Source organism: Channa argus, chromosome 20, assembly GCF_033026475.1.
Source record: "Channa argus isolate prfri chromosome 20, Channa argus male v1.0, whole genome shotgun sequence".
NCBI lineage: Eukaryota > Metazoa > Chordata > Actinopteri > Anabantiformes > Channidae > Channa > Channa argus.
In genome coordinates, this window is record NC_090216.1 from 9,323,756 (window position 1) to 9,342,277 (window position 18,522).

An 18,522-nucleotide genomic window follows, 5' to 3' on the forward strand; every position below is an offset into this window, starting at 1 on the left:
TTACTGTCAATCAGAAAGTGTCAGTTCAAAGGAGACCTTACTACCTATTACAGACAACCAAATATTATATATGCTCGGGACGGGCACCAAGGTCGTCCTTGGTGTCTGGACATCGCCACACCTGGGGGGGTGGGTGGGATTCGAGCCCGCGATCCTCTGCGTCCCAATGATCTATTAATAAACTTTTCTGTTTTGTCAGTAGGAGATTCGTCTCACATGACAGTATTTGTCTGACATCACATCCGCCAAAAACAACAATAAGGAAGTGGAGAGGGACGTCCCAAGGTGCAAAATGCTACAGTCACGCTAAAGATATAAATAATGTTTCTTATTTTTTTAACGTGCAGTCCTTTTGGCTATAATGCAATAGGTTATATTTTTAAAAGCAACAGTCAGTCTGTCTTTTGCTTACGCATGGTAGATATATGTACACATGCGCTAGCTGCAAAGCTAACGTTAGCTAGCCAGCTGTTTAAGCCAAACCGCTTTGTGAGCTTTTGTAGCGTTAAGGATCTTGAAAAAACTCTTTGCAGAAAACTGTTTTAGGAGAACCAAAAACATTAAAAAAATTTATTTACAGCATGTCTTTATTTATTTAAGTTACATATCCTATCGTGGTCGTCAACAATGGAGGGTTCCAAGTCGTCGAGCACAACCATGCAAGTGAGCTTCGTGTGTCAGCGGTGCTGTCAGCCCCTCAAACTGGACACGTCCTTTAACGTTCTGGATCGGGTCACTATCCAGGAACTCATTGGTATGTGAAGCTTTGAAGATCAACAATCAGTGCTGTGGAGTGTATGCAACGTTAGAGGGATGCTCGTGCATATATGTCATATAGTTACTCTTGGTGTGACCTGTCCTCCGCAGCTCCATTGGTCACAGTGACCCCTAGCAAGCAGACTGAAAACAGTGAGGGGGAGACCGCACCAGAGGTGGGTTATTGCTGTATATACAAATGGTCATCATTTAGTCAACTCATAAAAACTTAATTAGAAACTTCAATCCATACTTATATAGGCAGAGCTGCTTTTAAAGCTAGTAAAAACGTAAATAAAATTAATTGATTTTATCTGTTCTAACAGGAGACTTTTCATGAAAACAAGCATGATGGAGTGTCCAGAAAATACATCCCTCCTGCACGGTGAGCACTAGAGCCTTTTCCATTTGGAAAACACAATACTAATACCTGGATAACCTATGACTTACTGTCTATTAGCTGATATGTTAGTCTGTCTAATGAGTTAATAAAGGGCAGCTTCACCAACTTTCACTTGCTTTCTATGGGTTTGGTTTAGGTTGTAAATGTATATTAATGCTTTTAAATTCCCATCTGACTTCCCTATATCAAAATATTTCCTCCAGATGACATCACCCTGAGGAGTTTTCAATCATTACGAGTTCAGATGATGTCATATGGTGGAGTTTCGGAAAAACCTGGTTGACCATAATTTTACAAACTCCATAGAATGAGCAATGAAATGACATCATATGAACTATAGGTTCCTCAAGTGATGTCTTCTGGAGCCATTTTTCAGCTAGAAGAAAAAATATATTTTAATACAGGCAAGTCCGAGGAAAGTTTAAGTTTAGTCATTTATTTAAATGTACTTCCCAAAATAGAACCAAAAGAAGCAAATTTAAAATCAGTGAAGGCATCCTTCAATGGATTTGCAAATGCATCAGAAGCAAGTTGACTGAACTGTTGAATCTTACTCTACAGGATGATGTCCACAGAGAGTGCCAATAGCTTCACGCTGATTGGAGAAGCATCTGATGGAGGCACGATGGAAAATCTTAGTCGCAGGTTGAAGGTATGGTCTAATTTCAGACAACTGAAAATGTTAGCCTCTGTTATGTCAGGTAATTCTGATCATACAATATTAGACTGGTAAAAAAAAAAAAAAAAGCTTGTTTGTCAACTCAGCTATTTTGTGTGTGATTCTATCCCACTCAGGTGACCAGTGATCTGTTTGACATCATGTCAGGCCAGACAGATGTTGACCATCCACTGTGTGAGGAGTGCACTGATACTTTGCTGGACCACTTAGACACACAGCTCAACATTACAGAGAACGAATGCCAGAACTACAAGTGAGCTGAATCATAAGTTCAATGTCTCAATTTTCAGTCAAAGATTTTAAAGAGAGACGTTATGCTGTTGGTTTCCATTCCTACAAATATGGATTTAGAACATGTACTACTTTTGAATTTGTTTTTAGGCAGTGTCTGGAGCTGCTGTCACACATGCAGGTAAATGAAGAGGAGAACCTGCTGGCAGAGTTGCATCAATTGAAAGAGCAGGAGGAGGCTTTGATCCAGGAGCTGGAGGCTGTGGAGGTGGAGAGGGCGGCTGTGGCTCAAGACTTGTCCCAGAGCAGAACCCACTCACAACAGCTGGACACAGAGGAGCTGCAGTGAGTAGCTTTGCAAAGGCCTAGAAGGGTCACAGTGGACACCTAACAGCATCTAACATCTAACAGCTGTGTCTGTTTCCACTGTGTCGATCTAAAAGGTACCAGAAGGAATACAGTGAGTTTAAAAGGCAGCAGCTGGAGCTTGATGATGAGCTCAAGAGTGTTGACAACCAGATGCGTTACTGCCAGATTCAGCTAGATCGACTGAAAAAGACCAATGTCTTCAACGCTACATTTCACATCTGGTATACACACACATACACTAAATAAGTGAACTGGCTTTTGTCTTTACTAATACACCATGACTTGGCAATGTTTTAACATAGGTCCTGGATAAAAATAAATAAATGCCTTTTGACTAAGAATCTAAATGCTATGTTTCTGTTGTTGTCCAGGCACAGTGGCCAGTTTGGAACCATCAACAACTTCCGTCTGGGTCGACTCCCCAGCGTCCCAGTAGAGTGGAATGAGATCAATGCAGCCTGGGGACAAACAGTGCTGCTGCTACATGCTTTGGCCAACAAAATGGGCCTGCATTTTCAGAGGTAACTCACTCAAACATACAGCTTTAATTAGACTTTGTTGACAGTTTTTTTTTCACTATCAGCACTGAATTAGCCGAACATTAAATTTGAAATGTGTGTTTTTTAGTCAGATTGTTAAATTATGTACATGAATGTTTTCACATTAATTTAAGTTTGTGAAAGAATCTAATAATTTTCAGTGTAAATGATGTTTGAGTAAAGTTTTTCAGCAACTAATCAATGTGAACTCGCATAACACGTATTTCTTCAGGTATCGTCTCGTCCCCTATGGAAACCACTCGTACTTAGAGTCACTGACAGACAAGTCCAAGGTAATAAATATGCTATTCTCATAACCAGCTGTTATCGTTGTCGTTTTAAATACTTAAATATTCAAGATTTTTCTTTTTGCGCAAGACAAAGAAAAGGCACATTAAACACTAAAAACAGGAAATACTTAAAACACTCTACAACAATATTACAGATAAAATTTAAAAAAACCTAGGATATCAATCTAATTAATAAGTCATGAATACTGAACTAAAGTGTGAAAACTATAAACTAGGAATTAGTAGCATACTATTCAAATATTGCACATTACAAAGGTGGAGTGAGGTAGTGAGAGGTTATTGCTCGCACTATTTCAGCATTTTGATTTTGCATTAATCTCACTGTCACAGTAAAAACCTCTTGTAAAACCTTGTTTTGTGTGTCGTTTGTATGTGCAGTGTTTTGTGTCTGTGCAGAGCAAATAATTATCCAAGTTCCAGTCTTACTTTTTCTGTGTGTCATATTTGTCCAGGAACTACCTCTGTACTGTTCAGGTGGCCTGAGGTTCTTCTGGGACAACAAATTCGACCACGCCATGGTGGCCTTCCTCGATTGTGTCCAGCAGTTCAAAGAAGAGGTGGAAAAAGGAGAAACTGGCTTCTGCCTCCCATACAGGTCAGATATTGTAGTTGCAGACCAGCACGATGTCAGTATATCCCTCATTTGGCTTCTCTTTTCTTTTTCTCTTTTCAGCCATTTAAGGTGAAGCTTTGTCTATATAACCTTTTGAATTAATACAATTTGGTCTCCAGTACATAATTTACTAATACACTTAGACTTGTGAAACTGCCTCATAATAACTAAAGGCTGCATCTAACATCCTAACCTCACTCTCTATTCTCTACTCGGCCCGTCTTAAAAATGTTTCAAGTTCTGTACTGGGGCCTTATGTTTGCTAAGGCCTATACCATAGAGAAAAATCAAAGCAATAATCCCCTAAACACTATTCATCAACAGGTCAAATAACAGAGTGAAGGAGCTGGTGAGCACAGTTGTGTGAAATTTTAGGCATTCAAAACCCTTGAGATATGACTACCCCGTGATTTGGAAAATGATACATGCAATTTTTGTTTTTACAAAAAAAAGATATGAATGTTACAACAGACTTTTGATAATTACACGATAATTGGTTAATTGGGCCGATGTTGTATCCAGTCAACATAAATCAAAGTGTGCACATGTGTTCCTTTCTATTTTATTATCCTTGTATTTTATTCTAGTATTCTGGTCCACTCGATTGGTCAGTGAGTTTGACCAAATTTTTGATCCACAATAGCATTTGTTAACAGTAAATGGTCTTGTTTGGATTGTGATATTTGACACCTTCCCAAAAGGGTAAATCCTGTCTAATCTTTTTGACAGGTTTCTTTTTGATTTCTTTTTGATTGAATCTTTTTGATTTCTAAGAAACGTTTTAAGCTGCTTAAAAGAAATGTGACTTGAAATGTTGCCATTCGTGCACCTTTTCCCATTTTGGATTCTGAGCTGTCCTTTTGCTCTAGCCTCAGGTCTAAAGGCTTTTGCAAAAGATCTAATGTGTAATCTAAAGGGTAATTTGCTATAAATCCCTGCTGAGTACATTTATGTCCCAAAGACGAAATACAGCATTTGAGCTTTAAATACCATATTACCTCTCCTCTGTTGGCACCCTCAGGACAAACTAATCAGACGTATCCAGGCGCAAGGAACCGCAATCAATGTAGTAGCCTCATAGCTTTGTAAATATTTAAGACAGCACCTAGTGTTGCTCTGCTTCTCTCTAGTATTTGGTTGTCCTCAAAGACCTGTATGATGTTTTAATCCTGACAATATGTCCATATATGTAATACATTTAGTCAGGGAATATTTAATCAGATTTAGGTGTGATGACAGTATGACCTTGTGTTTTCCATTATACAGCTACAAAACTGAGTTCCAAACTGCCAGATCCCAAAGTTTGATGTTTTGATGCTTTGACCACAAATTGTTCTAATGCCACTTATAACACACAGTGATTGTCACTGATGGTTTATTTTTTCTTAGAATGGATGTTGAGAAAGGCAAGATTGAAGACACTGGTGGAAGCGGAGGCTCCTACTCCATCAAAACCCAGTTTAACTCTGAGGAGCAATGGACCAAGGCACTTAAGTTTATGCTCACCAACCTCAAGTGGGGTCTAGCCTGGGTCACGTCACAGTTCTACAACAGATAAACCCAATGGACAATGTCTTGAAATATTGGGTTTTTCATATTACTGTCTTAATAAATAAGATCTTTGTGACTCCTACTTGGCCAAAGGAAAAACTTGTCTGCATCATCCTGTAAATCTCTGCAGTATACATAGAAAATGAAAGTACATAGAAAATTATCTGCAAACCAGATCCTCCTACAAAGAGGATGTAATTTGTGTTTTCTGCAAAGTGAAGATTATATAAACTAAGTTGTGGGCCTTACTCAGGTCTTTTAGCTGCATGAAAAATATTTAGTTCTAACCACTGTCAAATTTATGGAATCCCTGGTCTAGCATTGCAATGCACACCTCTGTAGCTCTCAACAGTGAGAACAAAGGTTTTATCCAGTCCCAATTATATAAGCTGTAAGCAATTGATACAGTAATTATGGTCAATGAATCTTTGGATTAACACTATAGTATTAAACAAGTGCCAGTATTGTGTGAACCTAGATTGCAGTTATCAGTGTCACATGTACTTTGCAAGCAGATGGTTGTATGTAAAGTAGCTGTAGCAATGCTCCTCTATCTACTTTATGTTCGTACTTTAAACTTTGACATGGTTTATTTTAGATGTGTTTTTTTTTAAGAGTGGTTTTGTGTAAATAAACAATTTTGATGTGAAAGTCTGGAGATTTGTTTTAGAAATGAAATGCCTTTCATACACTAATGTAACTGCTAACACTAATGTGAGTTTTTGTGTGACTTACCAGATATATGATTTTCCTTAAACAAGACACTGCAGAGTTAATCAAATGTTTTTTTAATAGTTTCATAATTATTTCTGTTGAATCTTACCACAACACTCGCTCATTGTCAGCACCCCTTTAAAGTTAACAAAAACATTGAGGGGTAAATTCCATGAAAAAATATGGACTTAAAACTTAAAATAATAAGCTGACTTCCAGTTATCCAGTAAAATATTTAAAATGGGTCAAAACCACTTAATCTTCAAAATCAGCCCTCTTCTGCTTCAAGTCATTTATGAACCACTACTAGTGCCATGGCAATAAGGCAAGCCTCAAACTTTGGTCATTTCTCACCATACGAACCCTTCGTAAAAGGTCCAAGGTTTAAACCTACAGGAATACATATTTGCCACGGACCACTCTGGTTCTGAAAAATATTTGATGCTCTTCCAGCAGTAGGTGATGACATTTCAACACTGTTGCTGCTTGAACCTTCCAGAGTACAGGGAGGTCATCCACAGCAAACTTCTCAGCCTGTCAGTTGTGCATTTTTTTAGGGTGCTTTTACTTTTTATTACATAAAAAGCCCCTTGAAATGAGACAAAGGTTTTTTTGTGTTGATGCATGCGTACTGGCATATCTTTGGGTTCTACTGAGCCCACAGCCAGAGGCTGGCCCTTTATTTTTACCACTTGGGCAATAACACTGGGTACACTGACTACAACATCAACACTTCATCTGTCATTTTGGTTCCAACCCATCGTGCCCTCCGCTTCCTCCAGTCAAGACAGCAAATGAGAAGTTTTATAGAGTGTGTAAGATCTCTGCATGGCTTTGTCCCCAATGTTTTAGTACAGATTCTTTTAGCTAGTTTCAGTCTGAGGCACCGTTGCTGTAGCAGCTAGAGGTGGAGGGGATAGAAGGTGTCGAAGGTGTGCTGCTACCCAGAGCTTTTCGAATATGGGGCATTAGGAAAGGGTCACTGGCCAACTGGAGCACATCCACACGGTCCTCCTTGTGATAAGCCAGACAACGTCGAATAAAGGCCTGAGAAAATAAACATACAAACAACTCTTAATCATTTTCTACCTTATCGGTCCTTAGGCAGTCTTCCATTCAGCAGATACACAGTGTCCACTACACTGAAAATGATGGTCTCCTCCAAAAGCAAATACACAACAAATATAACGAATACACACCTACTGACCCTCTCCATACAGCCTCCATAAAAATTAGAAATTCTGAATAAGTGTCACATTTTAATCACTGAGCATCAGACAATCAATTATGAAAATCCCACTGCTTTACAGTTACATATTCAACCTAATCCTACTGTTTTAGCAGGAATTTTCATATGAGAAAATGTGTCTTTAAAAGTCAATTAGAAACTCAAGAAATGACACACTGTATAATGTTTGATGGGAAAAGTGCAGTGTTTCAGAGGAATAAGTACCACACCTTTGCTTCTGTAGTAACCACGGGTTTGGGGGGAAACTGCACCTCAGTGGCTTTAAGTATGGTGTTTTCCTGGAGGATATCCTGTTGTGACTGGTTATGTCCAAAAGGCTTGAAAAGGACAACAAGGAGATGGTTAATTGTCACTTCCTTTATTGTGCTCACACAAAACCTGACGGCAACTGTCTAGAATCTAAACTAGCAGTTACCTTGCGTCCATATAAGCTCTGGTAGAAGATGACCCCTACTGACCAAACATCCACCTTGTTTGATATTTTAGGGGGCTCTTTGCCCACAACAAAGCACTCAGGAGGGAGATACCTATACATAAAACAGTCAAAACATAAGTATAATACAAGTTTTCGTTTTTATGCTTACACCATTTTTTTTTTAAAACTGAGTCTAGATGTGAATTTAATTAGCAACAATTTCCTCAAAAGGCAGTACCTCTGCTACCAACTGGTTAAGGCATAATGGTTGCTTAGTTACTACATGTAGTGAAGTGTGTGTGTACCAGTAGGTCCCCGCTCCTTGTGAGGTTAGCTCTATGCCATCTGCCGTGTTGTGGCTGTCATCGTCCATGATCTTAGACAGGCCGAAGTCAGTGATCTTAATTTCTCCACAAGCTGTGCCATTAACCAGCAGGATGTTTCCTATACACAGAACAGTAACTGTTTAAATAAACCAAGCACTAACAAACACATGCTTGGTACAGATAGACCTTTTTAAAATATACAACACACTTTTAAGTCTTTTGACTCTTTTATCAAATTTTGTTCTAGTGAAACACCACAGGAATCATCTTAAGGACGGAGAAACTACCGGGCTTGAGGTCGTAGTGGATGATAGGAGGCCGAATCTGGTTGAGGTATTTCAGGGCGCTGACAATCTGCATGACAATAGATCGCCCCTCTTTCTCAGTCATCAGCTTATTCTGCTTCAAGTAGAAGTCCAGATCATTGCCTTCACAGTACTCTAACACTGTGCAGAACCTGATAGGTGTTAATACATAACATAGAAAATTTGGGAAAATGTTATTCCTGATCACCAACTAACATAGACACACATTTAAAGATGACCAAAAGTGCTATATATTATTTATAAGATATATTTTATGGTATTCTGATACTTTGTTTTACTTCACTAAAATGAAACAGATTGCTCTTTATCCAGATCAAAGGAAGCTGAAGCTGCAATGTCAGACAAGACAATGTAACAAGTGTATAGACTTGGTAAAACCCGAAGGGAAGGCTTGTGTGAACTGTAAGCTGAACTGTATAGAAAACAAGGAACTTACGAGTCTGTGTCAAGTGAGAAGTAGTCATAAAGTTTGACTATTCTGGGGTGGTCAAGTTCTTTGTGGATTCTGTACTCTCTACAGGCGTGTCTGAAAAGACAAGTGTAAATGTCAAAGTTAGACTGGATTAAAATATCAGAAGAAGAAGCCCTGAAAGACAGCTTTATGCTTTAAATTCCAAAATGTAATATTTAGATAGAAAACCTACAGCAGTGAACAGAATTCTGACTTACCTCCGGTAGTTTTCTTTCTTCTCCTCCCTCCAGTTCTTGTTGAGCTGATGGATTTTAATGGCCACATACCTTTGTTCTGTCAAATCAAAAGCCTAAAAAAGAACACTGCACATTAACAGAAGAAAGATGGAGAAGTCTATTATAACTATTAGGTCCCACTGAACAGTGTACAGTAGCTGTTTACTGAAACAGGATCCCTACAACTCCACCATGACAATTGAAAAGGCTGAATCAATATAACTTTAAAAAATAAAAAAATAAATTCATTCCATACAGATCAGAAACCAAATAGTGGCACTTACCTTGAATACTTCACTAAAGCCACCCCTTCCAAGTAAATGTAATAGCAGATATCGGTCATTCAGTGTGGGGTGGTCTTTAAATCTACAAAACAATCAAAATTAATATCCAACAAATCAAGAACATATGTAAGGCAGGTTAAACAGCAATGGCTCTTACTGCGAGTTGTCCTCATTATGGATTCTCTTCAGCTCACGAATGTGCAGGTTTCTTACTCGTTCCAAATGCTCCAGCTCTGTCTGGATCTCTGCCTCTTCCTGCATACAAGCAAACAAATCATCTCTACTGCCTGAACCTTTGTTAAATAGGAACATGGCACAACAGTAATACATCTCCTGGTAATGTGGTGTTACAGATAAAACAACACAGCATAAAAAATTCTCTTTAATATTGTGAGCAGGTACCTTTTTTAGATGGCCAATTCGAAGTTTAAAAATCTCCTCTTGCTCATGGTATTCTGCCAGTGACAACCTATATGTTATAAAGCAGAATCAGATTATTAATTTATAGCAATATAACCAGCTCAAGCTGTAAAGATATTAAACACTACTGCACATATTTCAGATAAACTGAAAAACACAGAAAAAAGTAGCAAAAAGGTGATCTTACGCTTCACTCTCCTGCCCGATGCTCCTGCTCTTTCGTTTGTTCTGTTCCATGTTGGGTGTAGGATTCTGCACCATGGATGGTGGCTTCCTCTTCCCCAGGAGCTTCCTCTGCTTCTCAATGTCTTCCCGCTGTGAATTGGCTCGCTCTTGCTGTCTAGAACATATAATGACAATTTAGCGTCAACACACTTCTATGGGAACAGACAAAATGTGACAAAATGCATACTGACTTTATAAGGTTCTGGAAGGCGAATCCATCAGTCCACTGCTCAGTGAAGGAGGCTCCGTGGCGTATGGTAGTGAAATGGCCCAGGCGCAGACGATCCTGCATGCTCTTGTCCCTGCAAGCCAACTTCTCCTGCTTTGACTAGAAAAGAAAGATAAATAAATAACATTTTAACACGCAGATTAAATGACAATTTAGCTTTGGCAATACTAAGAGCATAATATTGCTCCATCAACCGCAAACCCCTAAAGAATTACTAAATTTCTAAGTTTAGAAATAATAATTAAAGATGCAATCGATTTGGTTTTGGCATTGTATTGTAGCTCTAACAAGTTTAAACATGCTGTTTCTTTCAAGCACACATACTTTCTCAATTAGCAGCTTCTTGCTCATGGTCACACACTTGTTAAGCCGTTCCTTGTAGCGCTCCAACATCTTCTGCTGCTCATCCACTTGCCGCCTTAAGTCACAGTTAACCTGACAAAACAGAGTGTCACCCTGAAATTTTATTCTTTTCCACAACAATTCGAAACTTTTTTGTGGTTACACAAAAAAAAAATGCAATAACTACAAGTGTGTCAGTTTGCTTTACTGATATTTACACTGAAAATATAAAAGCAGATTATTTATAAAAAGGTGCAACCAACCTGGTGCAGATCACTTACTGGAGTTATATGTGTTGTGACAAATGGTAAAAAATATGTCAGGAATATAAAGATTTGTCAATGGGCCATGGAATATATAAATTTGTATTTAGACATGTTCTTGATTGACTAAAATATTGATTTGTTTAAGAATTTGTGTCATGCAAAAGTGACCATATCTGGTCACGGATCTGATCAGTACAGAAGCTTCAACATCCAGGATGTCTTTTAGGGTTATATTATCTTGCAAAAGAGAAGAACATCAACAGAGTTTCAAGTCTCTATCTTATGCAGTTCTAAACTTCACACATCCCACATTAGTTTTATATGTTTCTGTTGCTGGGCAGAACATTCTCCTCCCTCGAGCTACTGTCCCCAGCCCTTTTCTCCTTTTATGGAAACCTATTCTCTTTTTATCACTTCGATAAGAACCTGTGAGCATGGAGTGACTCTGGGTCACTACAGTGTGGGATAGTCTGCTGTTAGACAATAACTGACCTTGGAGCAGTTCTGCAAACACGTCAAGACAAAACATGTTTATGAGAAATTTTGAAAAACATTTGAAACATCCTTCAAAGTACTGAGTACAAGTTGCCATTATAACTAGGTAAAATGCTAAGAGTAAAATCATTTAATCGTACTAGATTTTCCATCTCAGTTTGTCAGGAACAAAATGACCAATTGTATCCATTCTTCACCCCACATGTTCCAAACTAAGATACACTTGTCAGATTGAGTATTTTATCATTTTACCCTGAGCAGGTCATCTATCCTCCCTTCTTTCTTCTCAAGGTCAGAGTTCTTGTCCTTTTCCAATGCCGTAAGTTTCTGCAGCGTCAGTTCTGACTGGGAACGAAGGGAAATGAAAACAAGTCAAAAGTTTATATCTAGTTTCACTTCAGTAATTTTAACCCCCCCAGCCAGGCCCATCAGTAACAACACATCAATTCTTATCAAAATCAGACCAGTGATGTCTTGGACATTAGACATCAATACAAAGTGTTGACCTTTTATTGTGCTAATTAATGCAATTTGCAAGGATCCGTTTGATCCGTGTTGCAAGTATTATGTCTGATGAACTACAGTGTGGGTGGCAGTGCCTTTTAAAATTATGACCTTTAATTCTAGCATTCACAACTTGGCTGACTAGTGTCATTTTTCTAAACAGCAGATTAAAAGGTGTGAAGCTGTGTCATGCCTAGAAGTTCAGTAAAACTTCAGATGACAAAACATTTTCTTTAAAAGCTGAGACAGATACAAATTGTGCTTCGACTCCAAAATGCATTAAAAAGTCAGTCATTTACCTGGATAGCTTTGTATGAGTGTGTTGGGGCTGTCTTAACAGAGCTGCAAGATGAAGAGTCTGTGTGGGCTGAGCCTGTGGATGAAGGACTGCCATGCTGAAACTGCATTCCAGAGACAGAAAGACCAGAATGGAGAGAAATGTTGGGATATAGAAGTTATGTAACAAAGACAACATAAAGACATTATAAAAGGAATGGAACACATATTTCAGTAATTACAGAGAGCAGAACTGAAACTCTAAATTAAAAAAAATATATATCTTTCAAATACAGGAGTAAAATTACCATTAGTCTTTGTTCATTTGTTGCATTATTAATCAGTGTAAGATTGTGTGGAGAAAAAACAAACAAACAGCGGTAGCTTCACTTTGTTGGTGCCCTGAGCCAAGGACTTTAAAAGTAAAAACCACTGAGTAGCCCTCACGTAACAATTTGATCCTAGTATAACTTTTGCTGCCACAAGATGTGACTGAAATTAGCAACATATTATTTAGCCAATTAAATATGTACAGACACACATTCCAGGAATCATGTGTCTGCACTAAGCATAAAGAATTCAGTGTGGGCTAGTGTCGACAAGAAACACAATATAAACATAAACAGCACAAACAGCTACACTGATGATAATAATAATAATAATAATAATAATAATAATAATAATATTAATCATCATCATCATCATCATCATCCTACAATAGGAACAGTAAGGAGAAAATACAGGATTACTGTGTAATGTTTTTATTTTGCATAGCGGGGGGTGAGCTGTCATTATATTCAAATATTTTGTACATAAAGTGCAAGTGTGCAGAGAACAGCATATAGTTGCTGTTGTGATGGATTTTGTAACATAACCTGAATGAAAATGCTATGTGAAAAACATTCTTTATTACAGTAGGTGGAGCTATATACAGATGGATCCTGGTACTGACCGGAGGATTAGACAGTGAGTGTTGTGGAAAGGAGCGGACCAGCATGGAGATGCCTCGGCCAGGACTGGTGCCAGAGCCACTGCTACCAGCAAACTGGTCACAGGACAGTTGACAGAGTGTGGAAACAAGACAAGACAGAATAAAAAAAGATTTCCTATTTAGGGAAAAAAAAGGGAATGACTACAGTGTATGAAGATGGGGGTGAAACACCAAACTATTGTCTTAAAGTGATATGAAACGATGTGCGGCATAGTGATTAAATTGCAAAATGCATTTAAGATGATTGTGCTCATTTAGATAGTACTCACCTCAAAATAATCACTTATTTTTTGTCCTCTCCCTCTTCCTACATAACAGAAAAAAAGAATATGAAGTAGTCATGATTCTACATCATGTTCCAAAATATAAGACTGTCAATCCACAAAGAACAATGACTTTAAATCCTGGTTAAGAACACAGAGAAAGGAAGTGATGAAAGTGAAGCATAGAACACCTGCTTGTTTGTTATAGAGCTGTTTCAGTTTCATTACATAGGTTTGACTTACCCTGGCTACTGCTGTCATAGATGTCTCCTTTTCTCTTCCTGCTTCTCTGGTCATTGGCCTTCTTCTCTGGTGTCTGCTTTGAGCAGAAAAGTATTACAGCAAAACTTTAAATTTATTCCATGTCATTAATTCCATTAGCCACATTTAAAAAGGGTGGCAAAGATACTGAATTATTAAAATAAAATAAGTAGTTTCTTTCCTGTGTTCAGTATTTAGTGAACTATCGTGTACTCATTGACAAATTATGCCAAGCTTTATTACATAACATTTCCCGTTCTTCCTGTCAAGAGTTTAGTGCATGCCACCATGTTTGTGTGGATTTCCTCTAGCCACTTCAGTTTCCTTTATGAATCGAAGACAAACACCTAGTGAAAATCAGTCTTTCCCCCCCGTCTTTATATATGAAACATTCAAATTGTGTGTTCAAATATGCATTTTATTAAATATCTACACACCACCCTCATTTTCCCTTGGTAAGCGCATTGGATGAGTCCCAAACTTACAATCACCTGGGTCAATCACAGAACGTCTGGAATTGCAAAAATCATCAAAGGACTTAAAATTAGGGCACAGTCATTTATCATTGTGATTTTCTTTTTCCACCAACTCACCTCCAGTTCCTTGTCACTGAGTGATCCCACACTGCACAGTGACTGGTTGGATGATTCATTGTTGGCTGAACCCTGGAAAACAGAACAGTCATGTGCTACTTTTGGGTACAGAATAGTTAATACAATAGGAAATTGAAGATTAGACATTACGGTACTTTGCAGATGTGATTATTTTGTCCACTTCAAGTCTTTTAGTTGTGTATGACTTTCAACCCACTCATCTAACATTTTTATAGCTCTAAAACTACAATCGCAAGTATAACCGGACAGCATTTGTATTTGTATAATGCCACAATGGGTGTCTAATATGTGAGACCATCATTTTTTTGATTTACAGTAGGTAGAATCAGCTGGTGTCATGCGCACCATTCATTCAAGAAAAAACAGCTGGCTAATTGGTGCAGGAGGGTAAAGCTTTAAGGTCTGCAGGCTCTCTATTGCACAAGGTCGAACCAAGAAGTTCTCATTTTTCTTCTTGACATGTATACAACACAAAATTCTTTTCAAGGTTTAAAATTATACTCTAGTAGATAATTCCCTGTAGTCAACATACTCAAAGCTTCAAATCTTTACAATTCATTTTAAGCATGAATCGCAGTGATTCCATTATCAGGAGTTGCCATTTTCTCAGATGTGCAATCCCTCACGGAAATGGCCAGTTCAACAGCAGGGTTGCAGCATGGCACGCAGCCTATGCTGTGAGCTTCAGCTGCAGTGCCATTTCGGTGCCACTCATCACCACTGAAAAAAAGAGCTGCTGGCCGTCTCCCATGTCAACTAAGACAGAGCTTGTGTTGTTCTAGTTTTAGCTCAGGAAGACTGGGTCATTCCACTGAGAGAACCTCTGAACACAAAGAATCAACCAATACTGAAAATAGAGGACTTTTCTAAACTGAAGGACTACCATAAGAGAGCTAAATAACTGCCTGTGTTTCTATTTGTACAACAGTGGAATTGTGGGCTGTCTGGCTGCAGGAAGACGAGCTGCTAGGCTCATTTTTTGTATCTCTAAATTTAGGTCAGCAAGATTTAAAAAGGAACTCTACTTTACATTTCAAACACAACCTACTGAAATATACTGAAACCAGCTCTCATTGCATTGTATGTAACGTGATCTCCACAATAACTGATCACTCTGAATATCAAAACAACTAATATGATATTAAGAGATGTCAACCTTGGCAACACCAACTCCAGTGAAGCGAGCCTCAAGCAGTTCCTGCCTTCGTGGGTCCAGGCTTATAGCCTGGCTATGAAGTCCTTCCATCATGCCTAGAAAGGTAGATACACACAGTGAATGGATCTGTAGCTTATTAATGAAGCTGAGTTAGGTTAGTATCACACAAGGTAAGAAAGATGCAGAGGAACTTGTCAATCCAGAAGTATGGCCCAAAAACTACTTCCAATAGAGCTACATAGGTACTTGGGCTTGAGTCAGTTCATTTGACAACCCATTGTCCAAAGTGAGCCAGTGCTTTAAAGAAATATGACATGAGGCCCACTTTTTTGCTGGCTCATTGCCCTTTGCAGAATAACAAAGGGAACTCCACTGCACTGATTCTTGAAATACCAGGTTAAGATGGCATGATTTTGTACTTTTCTGAAACCTTGCAGAGAAGATACATTTGAAGGCCACTAAACTCCTTTACACAGTATATATTTTCACCAGGTGTCCAGGTTCAAATCCAGTATATTCATAAGTCCTAACAAGCCATGCAAACTCCATATTAACAATGGGAAACCAAAGCTGACAAATTAGGACTGGTGGGAGAGCTAATTAACTCGGGACTGTAATTTCAATTCTACTTTAGGTTAAAAAAATATATTAAAAAATCTTTGCAATGTTATACAAATTCCCATCGCTTTCCATTTGGTGAAACCATATGAAATGGCAGGTCGAGACTTTGCCACCAAGAATTCCTGACACCTGACATCAGGAGGAGATGGATTCAGCTAATGTTAAAGGTGCACAACCAGTGTGTCGTGGCGACAAGAACTATACAACCAAATATTAATAAACACAACCATTTTGCCCAGGCAAACGTTAGCTAGTTATTTTGCCCATCGAGACAATTAACTTGTTTATCAAAACAATGCCAATAAATGTGTCCTAGTTGGATTGAAAATGTATTATTTTCTCGGCTTTCCTGACATAACGATAGTTTTCTGTTCAAGTCATCAGGAACCAACGGTAAATTTGTTTCACGGCAGCTGGTGAATAGATGACAATACTGTTTTCAGCTGACTATACACTGATGAATGCTGACCTGTGCTAATGCTAACTAGCTAGTTAGCTTTGACAGGCAATCGCCTCTGCTTATCGAAATCCTGCAAACATTCCAAGAAAGACTGGCGAAAAGCTTCCACACTCTGTCAAGTTTGATTGAAAGTTGTAACTTGTGGTTATCTTTGGAGTTTGACCAATGTTAATAACAGCGACGATGTCTGTGGATACTAACAGCTTAGGTTGGTGTTAACCAAACTAGTTAGCTAGAGCTAAACTATCTCGCTTGCAGGCTAAGGATAACGTTAGCTTCAATAGTGTCACCTGGAGAGCCTTTTGCAGCTTTAGCAGTCATTCACGGTCCTATAAAGCCTGTTGTCCGTCCATCCGCTGACAGCTAACTCCTTAACAACTCCAAGTAACACATGCCTCAAATGAAGTTGTTCGAAATAACGTATCCATTTACAACTAGCGTTATTTCGAATTAGAGGAAGACATTTGTTAGCTTAGCTAATGCTAGCTAAAGAGAGTTCTACAGCCAGCTCCTGCTGGTGTCATCCGGACAGGAGGCCCTGATCCTCGGGGTTTCCTCGTCCGTCTTGGCGCCCGTGCACGGGCAAACCTGGAGCTACCAGTGCTCTGAAGCCTATTGACAAGCTGTCACATTTCTGCTTCCCTCGGTCTTTCCTCTGTCGCCGTCGAGAGATGTACGGTTTACACCAGAAAGCTGTCCATTCTCTAATTGTCAATAAAAGTTCATAACCCCCTGCAGCCAGGCCGTGCAGGGCTCCAGAGACTGCTTTATGTGATGCTTTCCATCCGCTACTTTGTCAGATTAAGACCTCAGGTCAGAAGCACTCGAACCATCCACCCCTGACATCTATGGGCCCTGCCTCGTGTGACCACAACATTATGTCATTATTGTTTGGCTTTGCAATCTCCCATATGGATGAATCTCTTATGCCTATTGGTGCATAATAAGTAAATAAAACTGCTGTGTGATGTTAAGATATAACAACAGAAATCATGTCCTTTGGTCTTTGTACAATGTTTCAAGGAGTTGTTATTGAAGCATGTTGTACTTGGTGAAGGTTTGGTGGCAATATTCGTAGTGGGGATATTTGCACAACTGGCAACTCAATTCAATTTGTGATATGATATGTAGACTAACTTAACTAATACATACAAATATACACTATTTGCACAATAAACAGTGGATTTCTTTTACCCTCTGGAACCAGATGAGTTGCCATTGACTGAACAGGTGATTTTCTTGGACTGTCTAATTAAAAGCACTTGTCTTTAACACAGATAGAGTGAACTCACAAGTTGTTACCACAGTTAGTTGCAATTTAAGTCCAGGAGGGGGGAGCAGAGCATTGTAGACAAACGGCTCTGCACACTCCAGTAAAAGCCTCGGTTGAACATGTTAGCCACAAATCCCACAGTAGTAATAGTAATTATTATCCATCTGGCTCTTTAGTTTATTCCTTGGATGAAATGTGTAATTCTGAGTTAAAATAAACATTGCTGAATAATTTGAAAAACAAAAACTATGTACACATGTTGTTGTGCTGTTTAACAAACCACCAAAAATCTGCAAACTAACAGTAATTCAGATATTGACATGGTTTGATGAGAGTGTATTAAAGGTGTCAATAGAGTATGGGTACTGTACACACAATGCATATTGCAGCTAACCACAACTCTGGTGTGTTGTCTTTTTGTATTCCTTGGTCAAATTGTGTACCTTTAAAACATACCCCATTTAGAATATTTTCCTATTAGCACATATTTTCATTTCCTTAATAATTTGGACACTTTATGTGGTTGTAGCTCATCAAAAAGAATGAATTGACTATAATACCAGTGTTACCTATTATCCCCTACAATCCAAACAAAAATTTACCTTGATTCTGTAAATTGACACTATACTCTAAACCACATCATATCACTCCAGTTAGTAACAGACATTTTATT

The 18,522-nt window shown here is 38.6% G+C and overlaps 2 protein-coding genes across 3 annotated transcripts; one reads left to right on the forward strand and one right to left on the reverse strand.

Annotated features, from left to right (window-relative positions):
* Positions 1-137: 137 nt before the first annotated feature.
* becn1 (beclin 1, autophagy related) lies at positions 138-6,110 on the forward strand. The gene is made up of 12 exons (XM_067487378.1): positions 138-285; positions 601-754; positions 868-932; positions 1,083-1,141; positions 1,721-1,811; positions 1,955-2,091; positions 2,220-2,414; positions 2,513-2,659; positions 2,810-2,959; positions 3,210-3,270; positions 3,741-3,883; positions 5,291-6,110. The coding sequence occupies exons 2-12, from the start codon at positions 628-630 to the stop codon at positions 5,457-5,459; spliced, it is 1,344 nt and encodes a 447-aa protein (XP_067343479.1). The 5' UTR covers positions 138-285; positions 601-627; the 3' UTR covers positions 5,460-6,110.
* A 114-nt stretch (positions 6,111-6,224) lies between these two features.
* LOC137105339 (serine/threonine-protein kinase tousled-like 2) lies at positions 6,225-17,442 on the reverse strand. Of its 2 annotated transcripts, none has more exons than XM_067487377.1 (21): positions 16,867-17,442; positions 15,496-15,590; positions 14,319-14,390; positions 13,708-13,780; positions 13,471-13,508; positions 13,163-13,255; positions 12,234-12,335; positions 11,683-11,775; positions 10,652-10,762; positions 10,290-10,426; positions 10,061-10,213; positions 9,856-9,922; positions 9,611-9,708; positions 9,454-9,535; positions 9,152-9,243; positions 8,919-9,008; positions 8,444-8,613; positions 8,136-8,274; positions 7,831-7,942; positions 7,625-7,732; positions 6,225-7,213 (listed from the first exon to the last, which is right to left on the reverse strand). In XM_067487377.1, exons 1-21 carry the CDS (start codon positions 16,895-16,897, stop codon positions 7,040-7,042), a joined length of 2,130 nt encoding a protein of 709 aa, XP_067343478.1. In that variant the 5' UTR covers positions 16,898-17,442; the 3' UTR covers positions 6,225-7,039. The 2 variants fall into 2 exon arrangements, with proteins under 2 accessions (XP_067343478.1, XP_067343477.1); XM_067487376.1 differs by having other exon boundaries at positions 13,708-13,783.
* Positions 17,443-18,522: the final 1,080 nt, after the last annotated feature.

Coding starts and splice junctions, on each gene's coding strand:
- LOC137105339 (XM_067487376.1), bottom strand. CDS start 16,897: ATGACTGCTAAAGCTGCAAAAGGCTCTCCAG. Junction 13,784..14,318: donor TCAGTGACAAGGAACTGGAG/GTGAGTTGGTGG, acceptor TTCTGCTCAAAG/CAGACACCAGAGAAGAAGGC. Junction 9,244..9,453: donor GCTTTAGTGAAGTATTCAAG/GTAAGTGCCACT, acceptor GTTCTTTTTTAG/GCTTTTGATTTGACAGAACA.
- becn1 (XM_067487378.1), top strand. CDS start 628: ATGGAGGGTTCCAAGTCGTCGAGCACAACCATGCAAGTGAGCTTCGTG. Junction 933..1,082: donor AGGGGGAGACCGCACCAGAG/GTGGGTTATTGC, acceptor CTGTTCTAACAG/GAGACTTTTCATGAAAACAA. Junction 1,812..1,954: donor ATCTTAGTCGCAGGTTGAAG/GTATGGTCTAAT, acceptor TATCCCACTCAG/GTGACCAGTGATCTGTTTGA.